The sequence below is a fragment of the Protopterus annectens genome, chromosome 17.part0 (assembly GCF_019279795.1).
Source record: "Protopterus annectens isolate FY-2018-M chromosome 17.part0, PAN1.0, whole genome shotgun sequence".
NCBI classification, from domain to species: Eukaryota; Metazoa; Chordata; order Ceratodontiformes; family Protopteridae; genus Protopterus; species Protopterus annectens.
The window spans coordinates 739,904,294-739,926,784 of NC_056751.1; the positions used below are offsets into that span (position 1 = coordinate 739,904,294).

At 39.4% G+C, this 22,491-nt stretch overlaps 1 protein-coding gene across 7 annotated transcripts in view; it reads left to right on the plus strand.

Moving 5' to 3' along the window:
* The window catches only part of ARHGEF11 (Rho guanine nucleotide exchange factor 11), a 4,318,379-nt gene that overhangs the window by 3,762,887 nt on the left and 533,001 nt on the right, over positions 1–22,491 (plus strand). For all 7 annotated transcript variants that reach the window (XM_044059024.1, XM_044059020.1, XM_044059026.1 and 4 more), the window contains one exon: positions 15,782–15,889. In XM_044059024.1, the coding sequence (XP_043914959.1) occupies positions 15,782–15,889 (108 nt within the window). The remainder of the gene's footprint in view (positions 1–15,781; positions 15,890–22,491) is intronic.

A 22,491-nucleotide genomic window follows, 5' to 3' on the forward strand; every position in this document is an offset into this window, starting at 1 on the left:
CCAGAATAAAGGGGAGAGACTTCTGCACTCTTTGGACATACACAGACAGCTACGCTTCTACTTGGACAAAACAAAAGCTTTCAGAAAAACTGAGCAACTTTTTGTGGCATACGCTGCAGGATCACAAGGAAAGGCTATTTCAAAGCAGACTATTTCAAAATGGATAGGACAGTGCATTCGTTTCTGCTATGCACAGCATGGCAAATCAGTGCCTAAGAATATTAGGCCACATTCTATCAGGGCAGCAGCCACATCAGCAGCCTTTCTCAGAGGAGTACCAACCAAGGAAATTTTGGGGGCTGTAACTTGGAGTTCAGTGCACACTTTTACCAAGCACTATCACTTACCTCTTTACTCTAAATCCAGAGCAGGCTTTGCCACTGCAGGTTTGCAGGGCCTCATAGCCACTCCTAATCCTATTTAGACCCAGCCGCCCAACCTCAGCTTTGGGATTCAACCCAAGTGTAATGACTGCAACAGTGAAACATGATGAACATAGTACAGTTGTGTACCTACCATAAATGTAGATGTTCGAGTGTATTCACTGTTACAGTCCAGGTTACCCACCCACCGTCCCCCTTTCATTGCTGGGACTTATCTATACTTCTCTATTCTATACAACCTATGTGGTGTATTTGCTTGTAGAAGAAGGTAATGTGTATGTTAGTGCATGATTTTTTATTTGCAAATTTATTTAGCCTACCCTTTTGGGGGCACCTGACATCTGGGGCAATAAAAACTGAAGAAAATGGCGTCGGCTGCATCTTTTATACCCCTGGCGCACTGACATCAGGGAAGAGGCGACAGCAACCGACGCCGGAACAAGACTTTGGAATTCAGGCCGACTGCGGGTAGCCTGCCAGCAGGATAACCCCAAGTGTAATGACTGCAACAGTGAATACACTCGAACATCTATATTTATGGTAGGTACACAACTGTACTTTCTAGGTACACCCCCACCCCCCTTCCCTTTGTCATTGGGGGTTGGAAGTTTCACCACAAAATGTTTGTCTCTTTCATTTGTTTGTTTTTTATCCTCCACCCTTCATGGGCTAATAGGGATTTGGAGCGAGTTCCTCCTTCTCAAATGATTATGGGAAAAAAGAGAAGAGCTAGGCGGCCTGGGAACGTTTTAGATAAGTTATCCAGTTCCTGTTGGTGTCAAGTCCCAGAGATAGACACAGATGATCTGGTTCCTTCACATCAGTCATTATAGTAAGCAAGTAACTTTTTTATGAAGCATGCCTTTTAGCACATCCATAGGTCTCATGTACATTAGAAACAACAAAGAATCTGTAAACAGGAAGCCTCAGCAACACACAGTGATCTTAACAATGGTTATTAATTAACATCTAGACATAAGCCTGGCTTTGTACTGAGCAGTAAATCACAGATGAAATAATTTATGTTAGCTGAAATTAAACAAGCAGCTATGTAACCATAGCAGAAAGAACAACAAACTCATCAGCAATTTTTTTTTGTTACTACATGTGTGACTTTCATTTTGATGTGTACCATTCCGTTATTGTTTTTCCAGTTTGGAGATCTCTACAAAAGCATGACGTTATGCATAATTACAAAAAAAATTATTTAGAAACCAAGTATCAGTGTAGGTTTGTTCCAGTGTTATGTTAACTTTTTGTTTAGCTTTGCTTCAGGGTATTAGTGCAAATGTTAACATATAGCACATATTAGTAATTGCAATCTGCAGACTGTTCCGGTGCCACATAGATCAGAAATGCTTCTGAATGAACACTGGTATATCAGCATTAAGCCATCTGTAGCACTTTAAAATGTTATGATATTTGCAAAGCAAATAAGGATAACTCATTCATGAAGTGGTTCAAACAGGTGAACATGATGTCATTTTGTTTGTCTAGCCAGCTTTGTCAGACAGTAATGCTTGAAAACTCAGTTATGAACTCAATTTTAAAATTTTGTCAGGTATATTTGCACAAGTGGTCATCAGAATATAAATATCTTAGGCTGTGCAGCCCCATCGTGCAGTAGCAGTACTAAGTTTATTTGGCATTATGTAAACATGAATTTTGTACCAGCCATGCATAAGTTTTAATTATTATTATTAATCCACATATTAACATCCTTTTACCATCTTCACGGCACAGAGGGACTGTGACCCATGAAGCGATTAGCAAGAGATGGCGAGAGGAGCGAATTTGCAGTACCAGCTCACCTCATTCAGGGCAGATGTTGTGGACCAGGGTGTCCACTTCATACTATAATTCTAAGTGAAGACCAGAGATTACATGCAGGAGCTTGCAGAGAAGGGTGGTAGGGCCTTCTGAGTTGTTTCACTCATAGAAGCAGGTGACATGCCTTTACCAAGGCCTGTTGCAACAACAAACCCATGGCTGCCTGAATGATAGTTTGGTATATCTTTCTTGGCTATGAAATGAATGAGTTTTCAGCCAGATGGTTGGCAGACATTGCAGGACACCCCCTCCCCAAAGCCACAAATGCCATATGCAGTTCCTTTGTTTTTGTGAAGAGTCTTGCTCACATCAGTATTCTGTACAGCCCTGGGGATTCGACTTATTGCCAGGAGCCAGGAGTTTGCTGCACTGCCAGAACCTGTGCTTATGATGTTTAAGGTTTGGAAAGCTAACAATTAAGGAGTCAAGAATGTTTTTATTAAAAGCAACACTTGTCCACTTTTCTGAATGATGGAGTCTCTCCCTATCTCATGCTTTTAGTCCAGTCCATTCTGTTAGTTCTAGAGGTATTTGCACACATCCCTCCTGCCTCACTGTGGTGGTGTGACTCATCCCTCCTGCCTCACTGTGGTGGTGTGACTCATCCCTCCTGCCTCACTGTGGTGGTGTGACTCTTCCCTCCTGCCTCTCTGTGGTGGTGTGACTCTTCCCTCCTGCCTCACTGTGGTGGTGTGACTCATCCCTCCTGCCTCACTGTGGTGGTGTGACTCATCCCTCCTGCCTTACTGTGGTGGTGTGACTCATCCCTCCTGCCTTACTGTGGTGGTGTGACTCATCCCTCCTGCCTCACTGTGGTGGTGTGACTCTTCCCTCCTGCCTCTCTGTGGTGGTGTGACTCTTCCCTCCTGCCTCACTGTGGTGGTGTGACTCTTCCCTCCTGCCTCACTGTGGTGGTGTGACTCATCCCTCCTGCCTCACTGTGGTGGTGTGACTCATCCCTCCTGCCTCACTGTGGTGGTGTGACTCATCCCTCCTGCCTCACTGTGGTGGTGTGACTCATTCCTCCTGCCTCACTGTGGTGGTGTGACTCTTCCCTCCTGCCTCACTGTGGTGGTGTGACTCATCCCTCCTGCCTCACTGTGGTGGTGTGACTCATCCCTCCTGCCTCACTGTGGTGGTGTGACTCTTCCCTCCTGCCTCACTGTGGTGGTGTGACTCTTCCCTCCTGCCTCACTGTGGTGGTGTGACTCTTCCCTCCTGCCTCACTGTGGTGGTGTGACTCTTCCCTCCTGCCTCACTGTGGTGGTGTGACTCTTCCCTCCTGCCTCACTGTGGTGGTGTGACTCATCTCTCCTGCCTCACTGTGGTGGTGTGACTCATCCCTCCTGCCTCACTGTGGTGGTGTGACTCATCCCTCCTGTCTCACTGTGGTGGTGTGACTCATCCCTCCTGCCTCACTGTGGTGGTGTGACTCATCCCTCCTGCCTCACTGTGGTGGTGTGACTCTTCCCTCCTGCCTCACTGTGGTGGTGTGACTCTTCCCTCCTGCCTCACTGTGGTGGTGTGACTCTTCCCTCCTGCCTCACTGTGGTGGTGTGACTCTTCCCTCCTGCCTCACTGTGGTGGTGTGACTCATCCCTCCTGCCTCACTGTAGTGGTGTGACTCATCCCTCCTGCCTCACTGTGGTGGTGTGACTCTTCCCTCCTGCCTCACTGTGGTGGTGTGACTCATCCCTCCTGCCTCATACTGTGGTGGTATGACTCATCCCTCCTGCCTCACTGTGGTGGTGTGACTCTTCCCTCCTGCCTCACTGTGGTGGTGTGACTCTTCCCTCCTGCCTCACTGTGGTGGTGTGACTCATCCCTCCTGCCTCACTGTGGTGGTGTGACTCATCCCTCCTGCCTCACTGTGGTGGTGTGACTCATCCCTCCTACTTCACTGTGGTGGAGTGTAGTGGGATTGCCAAGACAATTGCACCCTAGGTTCAAGGGAACATTTTGATGAGTCTTAAGTTTTTGGCAGGGCTGCTCCCTCTCTTTGTAATTTCTCCAAATCTTTTGGTTTTTAATACCATGAAGGTAGTGGACCCCATTCCCAAGTCAATGTACAATTAAAGTTCATGAAATTAGTATTGTTTCACTCTTTGATGTCAGCCAAAAGTCCTCTTCTCAACACCTGCAGTGTCCCCAGTAATGACTCCTGCTGCAGTTCGTATGGCGTTACATGTATTGGTAGCATATCCAGATATGATTGTAGAAACTCTTTTATAAGACCCATTGCTCCTACTACTATTGGAACTATCTGGGTATCTTTCTTCCACATTGCTCTTGTTTCTGCTTGCAAATACTGATATTTTATGACCATCTCTCTCTGTACGCAGGACACTGTAGTCCCTGGGTGTGGCGATTTCAGTGATCAGTGCTACTTTTGTCCTCTTTTCTTGGACAACTGTATCCAGTTTTCTAGCATCTGTCTTTTGAATGATACGATGTGATGTAGACTTCATAATTTTCTATAATGCTTTATGGCTCATATTTTCAGCCACTTCAGTACCATAATGTTTGCACAATCCCCAGTGCAACAGTCTCATCATATTATAATGCCTTTCAGTCTACAGTCCTTCTGCCATTAGTATGTCGCAGCCAGCAACAAGATGTGCAACTTTTTCCAGTTCTGTTTTACATAACCTACATTTGACTTTTAAACCAACGTGTGCGTGGCCCACTGTCTTGTGCCACCAGTATTAACCTTTCATCTCTTGGTTTGAATTTGCTTCTCCTTAACCATTCCTGCATTCGTTCCTGATCAACATAAAGTTTTTCCAGAAGTTTTCTATACTTGCAACTATATATGTATGCATTTTCCACATTTCTTGCCTTCTCATCTGGTCCTTCACCTTATATTCTTTCTTTTGTTTTTTGGCACATTCGGTTGCTGACTGGTTTTTATACACTTGTGGTTTGATTTCCATTCTGCTAGCCTAAGCAGGGAAGTCATCTTAAATTTATTCTCATGTTTCAAAACTTTCACTACATTTGGGTCTTGTGAGGTCCGCAGATATGTGTGGAGTCCCACAATTGCAGATCTGTACCGGTTGTGCAAACATTATGGTACTGAAGTGGCTGAAAACACTGGAAACATGAGGCACAAAGCATCACAGAAAATGATGAGGTCTACATCACATGGGATCATAAGCTCCAGTCCAACCATACTAAAAACCCTAGGCTGTTCTGGAACTCAATAAACTCACTTCTCAACCCAGGCTCCAAAAAATAACCCCTCCCCTGACCCAAGTAAATCTGACCCTGAATTAGCCTCACTATTTAACTCATTCTTTATAGAATCAATATCCGACCTAACCAAGACTTTTCCCAACAATAACCCATCTCCCCTGCATTCTCCTTCACCTAAGTCGCTCAGTAATCCCCCCCCCCCATGTTTGAGCTCAAACCTGTCCCCACTAACTGCATAAAAAGACTTGTTTCCAAACTTAAACCCTGCTCCAATGCACCTGATAACATCCCTTCATCCTTCCTCAAGTCTGCTGCCGATGATATAGCATTCCCAATTAATATCCTAATTAATAGATCCATAAAGGAATCCTATGTTCCCAAACTCTGGCGTTCTGCCTTCATTCTTCCTCTCCACAAGGGAGGCAAAAACACTAACATCTCAAACTTCTGGCATATAGCTCTTCTCTCCCTAATTCCTAAAATCCTAGAAAAATGCATAATGCCTTTTCTGACTAAAAAGCAACTTCTTCAAGCCAGCTTGGCTTCTGACCAGGGCATAGCACCATAACAGCTCTACTCTCCTTCTTAGAAACTGTCAACCAAGCCGCGATTCTGGGAACTTAGTATCTACAGTTCTCCTAGATCTCTAAAGCATTTGATACCATTTCTCATAAGCATCTTCTGAGTCATCCCTCAAACCTAAATCTCTCCCAAAGCACACTATCCTGGTTCTCAAGTTGCCTATCAGTTAGTTTTCAGGCCATGAAATAGAAAAAAGGCACCTCACCTTTCTTACCCACCTCTACCGGCGTACCACAGGGATCCATCCTCGGACCAATGCTGTTTAATATCTGTATCAATAATTTTCACTCTGCTATTCCAAATGTTAGTCATTCAATATGCAGACGACTCAACTTTAATCTGCTCTGCCTCTAATCTCCCTGAGCTACTAACCATGGCTCAGACCACCTTCTCAACTACTGAGATCTGGATGCACCAAACCACCTTTTTCTCAATGCAAACAAATCTAAAATACTACTATTCTCACCCTCAGAATCCTTCTTTTATGATCAAAGTTCCTTCCAAGTCCTTAGACAAAAGAACTCTCCTATCGAAGTTCTTCCCTTCACCAAACTACTCGGCGTAACTATAGACGAACACCTCAAGTTCGACATCCACATTCGGCAAAATGTAAAGAAAACCCACCAAAACCTGGGTATGCTATACAGGAGCAACCGCTTCCTCTACTAGGCATACTCTGGCCTCTACTTACCTCCTTCCCTCCCTGTTGTACGGCACCCCTCTACTAACCAACCTCTCCTCCTCCATCACTTTCAAACTCGAAAACTGTTATAACAAAATTTCCAAATTTGCCACCAAAGCCAAACATTCCACTCATCACTTTGTTACCCTTCAATCTCTAAACTGGTTAGAACTCTGAAATTACCTGGACTACCTCCAACTTATCACAACACACAGGCTAATATTTAATCCAACCAAATGCCCTGCACTGACAAACATCCTTCCCCCTTATACCCGAAATAGAACTCTCAGATCTGAACACCAAAATTTAATTACTGTCCACAAACCTAAATGTCCTGCTGGGCATCTTCTCTTCTCTTTCTCCTTAGGCAAAAAATGGAATTCTTTTCCTTCCACACTAAGGACAATATCAAACACAGACAACTTCAAAACTCAGCTTTACACCTACCTGTCCTCCAAATGAAAATGTAATTGCATTCTCCCTACCTAGATCTCTTATAAGCAAAAGCCCTCAGGAGGGTATCCTCTTGTGTTCCTAAGCACCTTATAGCTGGCTATATTTTTCTGTAGCTAATTCCTAAATGATCTCTTGCACTGTGTAAATATTGTAAGTAGCCTTTGACTCACTGTGTGAATATTTTGTCAAGCTGACTTTATAATCCATATGATATTTTTGCTATGGGCAAAATTGCTTGTGCTTGTATTGAATTTGAGATGTATTTTTATTTGTACTTCTAACTTTTATACTACTTGGCTGCTATCTGTACTGTAATCTGTATTGTGGAGCTTTTCTGTCCGAGCCTCCACTGAAAACGGGCTTTCTGGGCCCAGTGGACTTCCCCGGTAATCAAACTAGAAATAAATAAATAAATGTAATTAATTTCAAGGAGGCCCATCCCTCCTTCAGAATGGGGAATATATACTCTTGGTATGCACTGATTTTTATAAATCATTTGGTGAGCATGAAGCATCCTTTTTGTTTTCCTCTCTAATCTATCCAACACGTTTTGGGGCCAGTCAGTCACTTAAAAACTGTATGTTAGGACAGGAAGAACAAATTGGTTTATAGCTTGGATTTTGTTCCTAGATATCAATGCTGTTTTCAGGATTAATTTAAGTCTTCTAAAGTACTCGTTACTAAGTTTTATTCCCATTTGTTCATGTTTTATTGTTGATGCTTCATCATCTTCATCAGTTCCCAAATATTTATACACTCCTCCTTGCTCAAGTTCTTTTATATCACATTCTTGTCCCAAACTGATGTTTTCTTGGTGCTGCAGTTTTCCTGCTTTAAAGGTTGCTTTTGCACATTTATTAAGACCAAATGATATTCTTTTATCATCTGAAAAAGTTTTGACAACTTGCAGTTGTACTTAAAGTTCCTCATCTGATGAGCTATACAGTTTCAGGTCATCGGCAAAGAGAGGATGAGAAGTCTTTACACTTTGTTGTTTTCCATGAGCCAAATTATGGCCATGGCTATATATAACTTTCTTGGGTGGAAGCCAGGGAACCTTGTTGGCTAGGCTTACATAGGCCCTTGGGCCAATAGCCTAGTACCTACCTATGAACTAAGTTGTTAAGTAGACAGCTTAATGGGTTAAGGGCAAGGCAGAATAGCAGCAGTGGCAGTCACCCTGGAATGTCCCCCTTTGAATTTTTATCCCTAGAATAATTAGTCCTTTATCACGGCTTAATTGCAAAATGATCTGCCACTATTTCATGGTCACTGTAGTGTATTCGATCAATGTAGAGCGTATCTTATACATTTTTAAGCACTCTCTTATCCATGAATGTGGGATACTATCGAATTCTTTTTTGTAGTCAGTCCATGCCATAGTTAAATTCTTCCCCTTTTTACAGTTCTCCACTATGATTGTATTTAACAGCAAATGATCCTTTGTTCCATTCTTTTATTGCCCTTTTGTTCTATTGCCATAATTGAGTTTTCTTCTAAATGACTATAGACTCTGTTGGCATCAGTTCCACTGTATAGTTTATACGTTGTCAGAAGGCAAGTTATTGATGTATAATAAAACAAAAAAAGGAAGCACACGGTCAATAAGACTTGAGAAATACATTTAATTTAGCGCTTTCGTCAGTGGTACACCCTTGACATCATTAGAATTAAATAATACCATTAACAACTTCCTTTTATACTCAGTCACATGACTGACTTCAATTAAATTCACGCATCCTAAATGAAAAATACATCCTAAAAAACACATTTGGGTAAAATACATGTGTAAACACATTGTTTTTATATGTTTTAAAATTATTATTCAGCAACACCATGACCCTACGAACAGCAAATAGCCAATGTGTTGATGAAATCAACAACAGAAAATTCAGTGAACATGCTAAGAAAATTACATAATGTAGATGCATACATAAAAAAAACATGTGGGCATGTGCATTCGCACACACACAGAGACATTCCCAGTTATACCCTCCTATAAATACCTATCCAAGAGTTGTAGTGCAACTGTATTATAAATGAAAATCAGCTTTTAGTTTTAGGAAACTAGAAATAGAAACCAGTTCATTGAGTCCAGGGAGTTGGGTGGCATTGACTCTCAGTTGCCACATTAACTCCTTTATATTCTAGGAATAAATCAATGGGTCCTCCTCTTAAATTATTGTCAGCCTGGTCAATAGCTGAAAATTTAAACTGATGACCAGGGAATTCATGGATATGCTTAGCTAAGGTATTATTCATGTTCCCTTTTTGTATATCATAAACGTGTTGGTAAATTTGTTTTCTAAAACCATTTAATTGTCTTTCCTATGTAAAATTGGCCACAGCATTGACATATGGCTATATACACTATAGCTTTACTACAACAATTGAATTTGTGTTTTAAAGTGATTTTCTCAAATCCATGAATATGAACAGTCTCACCCTCAAGAATATAGTGGCATTTGTTGTTCGTAGGGTCATGGTGTTGTTGAGTGATAATTTTAAAACATATAAAAACATAATGTGTTTATACATATATTTTACCCAATTGTATTATTTAAGATGTATTTTTCATTTGGGATGCATGAATTTAATTGAAGTCAGTCATGTGACTTTGAGTATAAAAGGAAGTTGTTAATGATATTATTTCATTCTGAGGAAGTCAAGGGTGTACCACTGACGAAAGCGCTAAATTAAAGTTATTTCTGAAGTCTTATCGACCGTGTGCTTCCTTTTTTGTTTTATTAGCTATCAGTGTATAATTTTCAGGGTAGCTTGCAGGTTCACTCTCAAATAGGAGCATTGTTTTTTCTGTTGTTAGCCAGGTTGGTGTCTGTTCAGGGTGCTCATATAAATAGTTCTTACTTATGGCTAAATCTTCATGCAAAGATGTTAATACTTTTAACCAGAAGATTGGTACTACATCTGGGCCTGGGATTTTCCAGTTTGAGGCTTTTTTTGACTTTGTTTCAATCTCTCTGGCTGTTACTTCATCCCATTTCATATCTTGTACCTTTAGACTTCTTATTCTTTCTTTTACCGTTTAGTATCTTTGTTATGTTCCACAGGACCTTCATAGATACTTCTCCAGAATGTATCTGTTTCTTCTTTTTTGATGGTCTTTCAATTCCTTGTATGTTTTTTCCCAATTCTCTATAAACTTTTTTGGGTCATCAATAAATTGCTCATTGTGTACTTTTCCTTTGTATTTATCTGCATATCTTCTACGTTTTTCCGCCTGTGCTGAGATTTTTAGTTTATTTGTGATAGTGCATGGTAGATCCTGACTGCGCATTGTTTTTATCATGTCTGTCTTTCTAAGTATTTTTGTTGATCTGTTCCCTCTTCTATACTCTGTTAACAATGACACGTCTTGTCTTAGTTGCTTTGTAGCTTGCTCTTTTCAATACTTCCATGAATGGAATTCGATTTCTCCCCTTTCTCTCCCTTACTACCCTGTGTTCTTGTGGTAGAACGTTATCAGTTATTAATTTAGCTGCACAGTAGTATATCCTGTTTACTTCTGTTATAGTGCATGGATCTCTATGAACAGTCCTAGTTATTGTGTTCATTTGTTTTATCAAACTTTGACTTTTTTGATTTTATTGACCTTCTGCAGTCTCTTTCGTTGATCTTAATATGCTTATCTATCTCTATTAAGTCAAGCAACTCTTGTCTTAGCTTGTTTTCTTCTAAACTGAGGGCACATTTTTTGTTTTCCATTTCCTGCGGGCATTCTATAGAAAGTTTAATTGCATCTTCCTCTTGCGCATTCTCTTCAGTTTCCTCCTGTGCCATCCATTGCGCTGTCATATGAGAACTCACTGTCCTCTCACTCCTTGACATTAACTTTGTCAGAGTTTCCACAGTTTCCTGTTCCTTCCCTTGCTATCCAGCTTCAAGTGAATGTTTGTACTCGTTTCATGTGGAAGGCTCCAAAATGTCTTCATATGGCACCTGACCAGTTGCTTCCCATTCTACTGATTTCCACTTAATTTGGAGTTCTATTGCTGTATCCTTTTGTGGTGCTTTCTGAATTAGGTTTTCTATACTGAATCCTTCACTTTGCAGGTACTCCATAACCTCAGTTTCTATTTCTTTAACTCCTCCATTATTGGTCTCCTTTTCTACTTTTCCTCTTTGTCTTCTTATTTTTTGTATTGTACAGTTTTCCATGTCTGGATTCCTTTGCCTGTATTTCTCTTCAAATATCTTTAGTGTTGTTCTTTTTGTATTGATTAGGTTTGCTTTCTCATTTGCATAGATGTTACACCATATTAACTCTCTCTTTCTTTCCCATGTCCATCTTTATTCTTCAGACATCTCCTGGTCCTTCTGTTTCTCCTTACTTTGGGGACTTGTTCCATCATGCTGCGATGTAACTTGTGTTAGATCTACCTCAAATCCCTCACAGGCACTCCATAACTTCAACTTCTATTTTTTTAACTTCTGCTTTATTAATCTGGTTTTCTGCATTCCCTCTTTGTGATATTATTCCTTATTGTGAAATTTTCCATGTCTGGATGCCTTTGCCTGTATTACTCTTCGAATATCTTTGGGGCAGCCTTTTCATGTTGATTAATTTGGATTTCGCCTTTCCATAAATATTGCACCATATCAAATCTCTTTCTTTCCCATGTCCATATTTCTTTTTTATACTTTTCAAAAATATCTATGTTTTGTTGTTTATATTTTTGCACTTTGTCAGATGCTTCTTTTCCCAAACAGATCAAAGTTTCTTTGTCTGTATACTGTTTTTCAAAAATCTGTTGTATTAATGACCACAAATTTTTATTTGAAGTTTCTGGCAGTTTTTCTTGCGGAAGTATTTTTCTTTCCTCTAATTTATCTGTTAATCTTTTTGTATGTCTTGTACCTGGAAATTCTGGGCTTTTTGCATAATACTAATAATACATAATTTCTTTCTTATCCTCAATAGTCCATTCTTTCGTCTTTATGGCTCTTTTTTGGTCTATCAGTTTTTGTGATTTTTGGGGACTGCTACTTCCTTCTACAACGGGGGGGGGGGGGGCATCCTCCCACTGGGCATGTCCTGACCCCATTGTAGGAATGTTTCTGTATTTTCAGGATTCTATGACGTCATTTTTTTTCCATTCCTGGCACCAGTGCACCTACTATGATTGGGCACTTTTTTATCCTGGGTCTTGTGCTCCCAGCTATCTCTTTTAATTTTTGACATACTTATGTCCATAATGTATGCTATAGAAATACAGTCTATATATCAGTGTCGCCTTGGTGAGATTTTGTAGAAAACAGGGTCCACCTCGCGAAGGTACTCACCAAGACTTGAGGATGAATTCAGTTTCAGCACTACTACTCTCCTTTGCTTGCTGATGTTTCATCTTTCCATTCAGACCCTCTGCTTGCTGACTTTTTATTTCTCCATTTGGACCCTCTCCAGTTCCTACATCTACAGGTTTTTGTCATCTCCATTTGGTTGGGTTGATGTGTCCTTTGGTGTTTCCTCAGATTTCAGAGTCTGCCCATTTGTTGTTTTCTGAGTTGGTTGTTTTGAAGGAGATCCCCTCTGCATCCCCTTATAGTGGTGGGTTATCATGTCTATTGCCTTTTTGTGAGATGAGGGTTCCCCCCCTGTGAAATACCCCTGGATTGCTCCAGTTACATTCTGATGGTATTGTCTGATTGGCAGAAGGGTCCCTTTCAATGCCTTCTACAGTGTGTCTCAGTTTTAAGTAGGGGATTTTAAATGTGTTTGCTGATTTTACCTTACATACATAGGGCCAGCATTTTTGTGCTTTTCAGCTTAGGTGTGAGTGGTGGTCGTTTTGCAGCTGTCTTGCTTCCTGTTCTTTGTATGCTTTGGCATCTTGCATTACAGAATGTCTGTGATCCTAGGAGGAGGCCACAGTTAGCCCTTCTTATCTCTGGTATTGTTTTTGAGGCCCAAGAAGAGTAGGCATTCCTAGGAACCCATAGAGGGTCTGCCTTTCTGATGTCTTTCCTTTCCCCTTTGTGGGTCACCTGTGGTGCATTGTTGGGGACTTGTTTGGGCTCCACTTTATTTTGTCATCTTTCAGAAGTGCAAGACCTCCTTCTGCAAGTCCTTTTGTGAGTCTTGCAGTTGGCATTACAGTGTAGAAGTCTTTCTGCAGCCCCTCTCCCATCCCTACATCTACATTTTTTTGTATCAACTTCAAGACTGCCATATCTCAGAGTAAGAGGAATGTGGACATGAATAGCACTAGGAACCCTATCTGGGCCTGTATGCCCCATTGCAGGGGAGCATCCATCTTCCATAAGTGCCTGTCTAAAGCATTTCTCTCCTGGATTCCTTTGATTTCCTTGTGCGCGTGTGTGTGTCAGGGAGTATTGACACCTAATGGTACACCTTCTGCTTGAGTTCAAGTGAGCTGCTTTTCCACATTGATGGAACAGTACCAGCTGCCTCCAGAGACCAAATGCTGCAAGCATGTAGGATGCCATGAACATCTGCTGCTGGAGTTGTCTTCCTGTTATAGAGCTTTGGTGATTGTCATTTTGGCTTTTGTAGTGCATCTGCCATGAGCCCCAGCTGTGGTTAGTTGTACACCCCCGTTAAGTGAACTACCTTCCATCCCAGTTAAAAGTTTGGGATTTCTTGTTTGACAGCCTTGTCTGTCTCCTTTTGGATATCTTCTAGCCTCCAATATTTGTTCTGCCTGCATTTAATAGGGTTGGTCATGACAGCCTTTTGGGCCCCAGCATTTCCTTCCCAGGAAGTCTTTCTGTTTCTGTAACTGTAGAAGTAGACCTTCTGGCTAGACTTTCCCCTAGTATTTACCTTTCCTTTGCTGGTTCTGGTATAGTCTTTCACCGGCTACCACCTTTTGGTACTACTGCTTGTGATGTATCTCAACTTTTGAACACATCGAGGAAGGTTCCTTGGTGTTACACATAACAGCTTCTTACCATATCACTTGACCTGTGAGGGAGGCGTTCAGTGATGGATCAGGGAGACACTTCCTTCATCTCACTACATGTAGTCACTTCTTTCATCTGGCTTTGTCTGTTGAATGTTGGATTTCCCTGTAAGTAGTGTGTGTGCGTGCGCTCGTATGTACGTATATGGGTTTGTTGTATATGGCTTAACCACCCTAATGTCAAATATAAAACACTGACAAGACAAGTTCAGTCATACACAATAAAAAAATGAAAACAATAATACCAAGAGAGGAGCACTGTTTCCTCTTTTGATATTAAAATTAAGACCCCCTTGTACTACCTTGGTAATGGGTACTAACCCCAAAGCTGACCCTTCCTCCAGCCTTAGCCCTACACCTTAACATCATTAAAACCCTCCCATAACACTGCCACTACACAAAACAGACTCAGACATGCAAACACACACAAACAAGACTACAGCTGTCCCCTAACCTAATCCTTACCCAGAAATACACACACTTGCACACAAACACACAACACCCATCCTTCAGTCATCCCTGACCCTAACCCTAACTCACATACACACACTCACCCCCCTCAATCCCACTTACCTGTATCAGCATTCCATACCATCAACATATCCACCATTCAGCCGTCCGTACTATTGACATTAAATCACACCCCTATGTTTGTCGAACAAATGTGCAGTCAGCAAAATGCAGGGGAGCCATACAAACACACACACATACATATATATATATATATATATATATATATATATATATATATATATATATATATATATATCTTCACTGCAGGGCTAGCCACCCAATGATGTGAACCTTGGCTCTAAATGATTGTCACTGTTGAAGTGACACTCAAACCCTATGTGCAAAAATGGGAAAAAGGGGTTGTGGATGGATGGAGATATATGGGTACAAGACTGGTCAGATGAGCAGCTACACTGACACCCAGAATATCAATTTTAAAATATTGACACAACAAACCCCAGCACATTCTGCATATGCAGCGCAGGGATTACTCTGCAGTGGAGTAAAGCAAATACAGATATTTTTGCAGGGGGGTAAGCACCCCCATGTGGGGGGGGGTGCATCCTACATACCCCTTTCTAATTATATGTACTAACTCCAACATTGCACAGTCCCTGGGAAAGGGAATATTCCCCTACCCAGGAATTATCAGTCTTGCACATCTGCCTAGCATTTGTGTACATTTACCAAATGGTGTCGACATAACTGGTCATTTGACCACCTGTCCAGAAACCATGTATGTATTTTGTAGGATGCTGCTGGCTAGTAACAAGTGTAAAACTGTTGGGCATGGTTAGTTAACACCTTAAATCATGGTATGCATTGTTAGAGACATGCACCCATCCTTGATTGTTAAAACATCCACAAAAATATATTGAATGTTGATTGGTTGATGTTATAAACCCAATAGTAGGTCCCTTTAAGAAGGATTATTTTTGTAGGCCAGCTAATGTAGTAAGAACTTACCAGTTGTATCTAAATCTGTTCACATTGTCAGTAATGTATCTATGATATAGTTTAGCTTTTGTTAGATTTCTTAGTATGAGGCTTAAGAAACTGATTTTTTCAGGCCTTGTGCTGTTCATTTGGAAGGTCAGTGCTATTTTTTTCTCTTTTAAGTGTAAAAAGGTAGAGAAGATGTTTTATGTTGACTATTTAATTTTACAAATCTGTTTGTCTTTTTTTTCATTTCCTAGTTGGAAAGAATTGCTAGATACTGCAATAAAGCATGCATCAGGAAATAAGCATTCTGAGGTACCTTATCGGAATCCTGAGATTAGAGCTCATGTGACAGTCGCAACAAAGTAAGTCCTTTCTCTCTTGTATTTTTGGGTGGTGATGTTCATAGGTTCATAGGTTGATACGAGGCTATCTGCCCTAGGGCACTTATAAGCCTAGCCAGAGTGTGTTTGGCTTTCGCCACCCTTTTAGATTAGTTGACTGTGCCTCTGTATAGTAGGTCACAGAAGGTAGCCATATTAAGGTTAGTTTACTGTACCTCTGTCTAGCAAGGACAGAGAGGACATCCCAGGGGTAAACTTACGGTCTCCCATCCACTCGTCAAAATTTCTCTTGGATAGGGTCATTGAGGGGCTCTGCCTAACATGGATTGGGATTTTGTTCCAGAGTGAGGGGAGCCTCTGGGATATGAATCTGTCCCTCCAGCATGTCCTATTTATTTCTGTGCTATTTCTATGTTAAAAGTCTTATTTATGTAGTGTGAAAGGGCAAAAATGTGGCTGTAGAGCTGCTGACTTGTTGCTAAGTTAATGCTGTCAGCAGTGTGTAATTTGCAGTTTTGTTTCACTGTTACATTAAGCTCATAAGGTAAACAACCTTAATGTTTTTGATTTATGGAAGATTTTATGTTCATTGCTGATTTTTCCCACTGTAGCAGGTTAAATAAAAAATGATGTGTCCTTAATTTTCACATATGCATTTATTTTTCTTAAAAAGAATGTTTCAATTACAGATATTTAAAAAGTATATATAAAAATTGTCTATAAGTGCACTTTAAAATAATATAGGCTATAGAGGCATTGTATGTATGCCAGTACTTCAAAGATTGACATTTGCAGTGCTTTATTCATTAAAGATCAACTGATTGTACAAATCATGCAGCAGAAGGATTAAACTTTTCTGTTAAAAATACGGACTTCCAAAATGGCTACACACTGATCAACAGCATAACTTCAGCTCTTCCAGTGTGAAAACAGAAACTGAGAAAAAGGAGTGTCGTTGAAATATTTTTTTGGTAAAATTTGTTTACTGTTTAGTGAATATACTGCCTGGATGCTAGCAAAGAAGACATTTGGAAAACCTGAAAGAAAAATCAACCAGAAGAGGTGAAGAGAAATCACTGTCTGGGAAGGATTCTGCAGATGTTCAGCAAAAAGCAGTTCAAGCTTCAGTTTTGGTTTAACAGATGGCTTCCTGTAATCTAGAGATAAAAATCAAATGTACTCAGAAGTGACTAATATAAATGAAACATTGAAGGAATATATCAATTCAAACAACAAAAGGCTGCAAAAATGGAAGAAGCTTTAACTACACATTCTGATGAACTGATGAAACTATAAAAATCAGAGGCTGGCATGAAGAAAAAGCTGGCTGACTATAATGTTTTCAAGAAGAACTTTTTAAAAAACTGTAAGGTTTGGAAAAAGAGTGCACAGAGAAAAACTTGAGATTTTCTGCTGAACCAGACAAACTGGAAGAAACAGACTTGGATTACTGTTATGAAAGCACATATAAGCAGCTGGACAGGTGTTCACAGCAGAATTTGTTAATTAAAAGGGCACATTGAGTGTATGCTCCAAACCTGACCATGTGAAAGCAGCCAAGACCTATGTTGTTAAAGATCCAATTATGCTAGCAGAAAGAGTTGATCCTGACAAAATTGTGGCAGAAGGGCAAAGTATTAAAAATTGGAGACAGCAGCGTGTGTGTAGTGCATGATTATTCACTGTACACCAGGCAGAAGAGAAGCAAGTTTATTCCAGTAATCCGAGGATATCAAGAGGCAGGTATGAGATTCAAGCTGCTGTATCCAGCTGACTTCAAAGTGTTTTTTTTTTCCCCTGGAAGATCAAAGAAAATGTTTTTTGACACAGAACAGGCTAAGGAGGAAATAAGTTTTATCCAACAAAAAGTGACTTAGCAAGCAGAAGGAGGCTCTGCTTCTCATTCTTCTGATGGTAAGACTCATAGACAGATTTTGCCAGTGAAACCCTTTCCCAGTGTTACAAAGGAAAAATGCTTGAAAGAGAGAAAAAAGCACAAAGAGTTGACTAGAAGAATCATTAGTACCTTGGACTTGAACCAGAGTCTGGTGTTGGGAGATAGAGATGAACAGGAAGAAGGCCAGCAACTCTGAAGTTATTGAATAAAAATAAGACTATAAAGCACTTATCACATTTGTTAAATATGAGTTTGCAAGAAAAAATGGCAAAAATATTGGACTTTTGTTACTTTGTTAAACTTGTGGGTGGACTTTAAAGTATATGCCCCACTTTATATCATTAATGTTTAAGAGGACACTAAAATGGGGAAAACTAACTCCAAGTAAAATTTTTTTGTTCTTAGTAGTAAAATAAAACTTTTCATGATCTAAACTGTACGTTATATACAGTAAAACCATTTTGTGTAGTCAAGGGTATTTTAAATGTATAGGGAGTGTCTTCAATGACTGTTACATGTATTAAAGATATAAAAGTAAACAAGTAATTGTTTTAGTTGGAAGAAATATAGGTTTTACTGTATAATGAGAGAAAAGACTGGAAAAAAAACCCAAGTTAAATGTTCATATGCTGTGATCTTGGGCTACTGGGCTGGGGTGTGCTGTAAAAAGTACACTTATTATATTATATATATAATTAGGATATTTTCTCTCTCTATTTGAAAAGGGTGAATGTTTAGATTGTTACCTTTGGCTTAAGCTGTAAACATATGTTTTTTGTAAGCATGTAAGTTTTATAAGTAAGACAAAATGATGAATGCCATGAAAATGTAAGCTTCTTACACCTGCAGAGATATTAGCTTGTTTTCTACTGACAAATGCTCAGTGGAGTCGAGATGTTTGTAGCTAATGGCAGCTGTGCATTCTTTTTTGAGTGAAATTTATGAAGACTCATTGCAGAGTACATTTTCTTGGAGACAAGCTATCTGCAGGTGCAAGCAGTTAATCTTGAGAATTCTGAGTATCCCTTGCTGAGGGAAATGCAAAATTTAAAGGTACAGTGGCAAGCAGTTCAGTGAAAAAAAATAAGTTTGAAATTATGGGAAGTGAATACGAGGCAACAAACTCCCTAGCAGCCTTAATAGTTTAATACGGTTAGGAGAACAGTGTACAGTTAGTGTTATTCAAAGATAGCCAGTGCACTTTTTCTTAGGACTAAAAGTTAATGTTTTCTGAAAACACGCAGGCTGTTTTTCATTTCTGGAAGTGAGAGAGAGATTAGAAATGAGCAGACAGTAATCAGTGTAAGTGGGAGCACAGGCTGTAGCATGAGATTTAGCATAGGTAATATAAATTTTAGGTTAGATAACACCTATAGGTGCAGCTGTAAATTTGGAGCAATTGTTCCTTTTTGGAGAGTTATTCATGTTTTGAAAATGTACATAGTTTTGCATATTTGTTCCAAGTTAATAGAGGATAGGGGTGTTTTTTTTTTATTTTTATTTTTTTTGAGGGTGTTCACTAAAACAAAGTCAAATGAAGATGAGAAGAAACAACTGTTCAAAAGATCAGCCTGTCAAACATTAATAAGTGCATGTAACACAAAAGCAGGAAATACACATTTAGAAAAACTGTTACATATAATAGATGGGAACAGTGGCTGTTTATCATGATGGCTATGCTGTCTTTGTTGTCCTGAAATGTGAATGGCTTTACAGGTATAGATAAAAAGGAAAGAATATTGAATTATATTAAGAAATGCATATTGCAAATAGTGCTGCAATAGACATATTTGGAAATAAATGAGCTTGTGAATTTGACAGAGGATTTCAGAAAAGATATCAGCAGAATATCAGGGACAGAGGAAGAGGGGGTAGTATGCTAATTGCTACAGAGGCTCCAGTAGTGATAGATAAGTGGGTAAAGTGAAAACTGGTAGATTTGTGGTACTGATGGGCTGTTGACAATGGAGGAGGATTACAGTGACATGTATATACATATATATTTCCCTTAAAACTGCTGTTATGGAGCTTAAGAAAATTTTGGGAGAAATCAGTTTTCATCAAGGAATATTATTTATAGGTGGGGAATGGAATTTGATTTGCAGTAGTGAGGATGTATCAGGGGGACCTAGAGGGAATAATACAACAGAAGAGGGTAGATTTCTGAAGAAATTCATGAAAATATTTGGTATAGATGATATGAAGAGGAATTTAAGGAATGGAAAGTAAAAATTATTGGAGAGTTATTCGGGAACATATAAATGTCTTCAGATGTAGCTAGTGACTAGAATAAAATGAAAATGGATTTTAAAAATCAGGTTGAAATAAGAGAGCGACATGGTTAAAAAGTAATAGAAATTACTTAGAGAGCCTAACAAAGGTTAAAGTATTGCAGAAAAATGGGAATCTTACAGAACTAGTGGAGGAGCAAATGCACAATGCTAAAGAGAAAATAAGGAAGTGTCTTAATAATATGCATGAGTTTAGAATGATTGTAGTTATGCAACTGTTTTTTTTTTTTATAAGTCCAGAGTACAAAAGCTTTTAGCACAATGACTTAGGTGACAGATTGAAATGGTTGTCAGCAAACTTGGGGAACATATAACAAGAAAAATAACTGGAGATCCTGTAGAGGTATTAGTTATTTCAGAAATGTTATGGGAATGTGTATAAAGCAGGAAACATGTGGAAATCAAGAAAGAGTACAAACGGAAATATTTATGGAAGACTTAATTATGCTAAGATAGGAAGTGATGAGATAAAACAGTGATGTATAATCAATCTTCACAAAAGTCCCCAGGAGCAGATGGTATTCCTGTGGAAGTTTGTAAGTTGGGAAGGCAAGAAAGTGATAAAGATCTAGAAGATTTTGTTTAACGGTATTTTAAAAGAAGGGGAAGCACCAACATCTTTGAAGAAAACTGTGGTGGCTGTTTTACCTAAAGATGGCAAAGACCCTTCAGACCCAGCTTCATATAGACCCTTTTGAATTTTAAGCCACAATTATCAAGTGTTTTTGTCTGTAGTAGCTAAAAGAATGACAAAGGTGTTGCCAAAATTGATAACTAATAGATCAGTATGGTATTCGGGGGGGGGGGGGGCAAACATTTGACAACAATAAAAGAACAGTGATGATCCAAAGGGAAGCAAAATGTAAGAAAATACCTCAGTTGTTGGTTGGTCTTAATGCAGAGAAAGAATTTGGCAGAGTAAGCTGGGATTTTATGAGTAGAGCCCAGTTGGAAGCATTTGCATTCACTGATACAATAGTATGGTTAATTACAAGGATCTGAGGTGAGAATTAAAGTGGGAGGGTTCCTCTCACATAAGCGGTGTCTGAACAGAGGAACCAGGCAGGGGTGTCCTCTTTCCTCTTTGTTGTTTGCTTAATATTTAGAGCCATTGGCAAGGAAAATAAATAAATTAGAAATGCAGAGATATAATTGGTATGATAATCAAGGAAAGTTAGCTTTATTTGTAGATATTATTTTGTACCCGATAAAGCCAGAAAAGGACATGGTAATGTCAAACAGTTTGAGACAGTTTCAAGTTTTTTCAATTATAAAATTAATGAAAATAGCCATAAATTGTGCACACACACACACACACACACACACATGCATTATTTCAGCAATGCCCATATTTATGGGGACATGATAAAATGAAGTGTTTAGGAGTATGGATTAAAAAGGCTTCTGTTGTGGCAGGTACGGTTATGTGGGAAGAGACTAAACAAAAGGTAATATAAAAACTGAGAAACTGGAAACTCCTATGGGTATATATAGTAAGATACAAGCAGTGAAAATGTTTTAGTCCCTTTAGTGTTGTATACAGGTCAGGCATATTAAGAACTGAAGGAATTTATCTGGGAGGGAAGAGGGCAAGAGGTAAGTGGGATGAGCTGATCCTTCCAGTAGAACTAGGTGGTTTAGGTTTATCTGATCGGAAGGAATATTTTACAGCTACACAGTTAGTTCATATAAATAAAACAAGCAAAATGTTATCATTCAAAACTGTAAGTGAATGATGATGATAGATGGAGAAGTTCAGGAAATAATGAGAGTTTGCTATTGTGGATGCAGGTCCTTAAGGTAAATAACCATACAGAATAGTGTTCATAAAGTAGTAGAAAATATTCTAATAACTAAGCCAGTATGAGAATGGAGAAAGGATATTTTGCCAATAGGGATGACTGCAACTAGAGGTACAGAAAATAGGCAAGAGGGGAATATAATTTACTGGAGAAACCATCAAAAGAACCAAGATATTGGGAGCAAGTAACTCAAGCAGGAAAAGGTAATAGAGTGGGATGAGGCCAAGAAGACATTTGGATTGCAGGCTAGAGACTGCCTTCCTTACAAAGTCTTGAATGTAACAGTACAGGCAAAGAGAAAGGCATAGGAGAATTTTAAGTGAAAGACCTGCTGTGGTAGATTTTGTAGCTGAATGTAGAACAGAAATAGCTCCTAAAAAGCATTAATTAGTAGTAGGACTACCACATATTGCACGATAACTATAAGAATTAATCAAACGAGGTTAGAAAAGATTGGGAAGAGGGACTGGAAAAGCAATTTACAAGAAAACAGTGAGAAGATTCCAAGATGGTGGGGCGCTCATTAAACATCCTCTCCATGGAGCTCCTTACAAAAATCAAACTTCTCATGTTTAAGCATAATACTTTTTAATGTGGAGTGACTGTCTTTAAGAATTCTGCAACCTACATCCA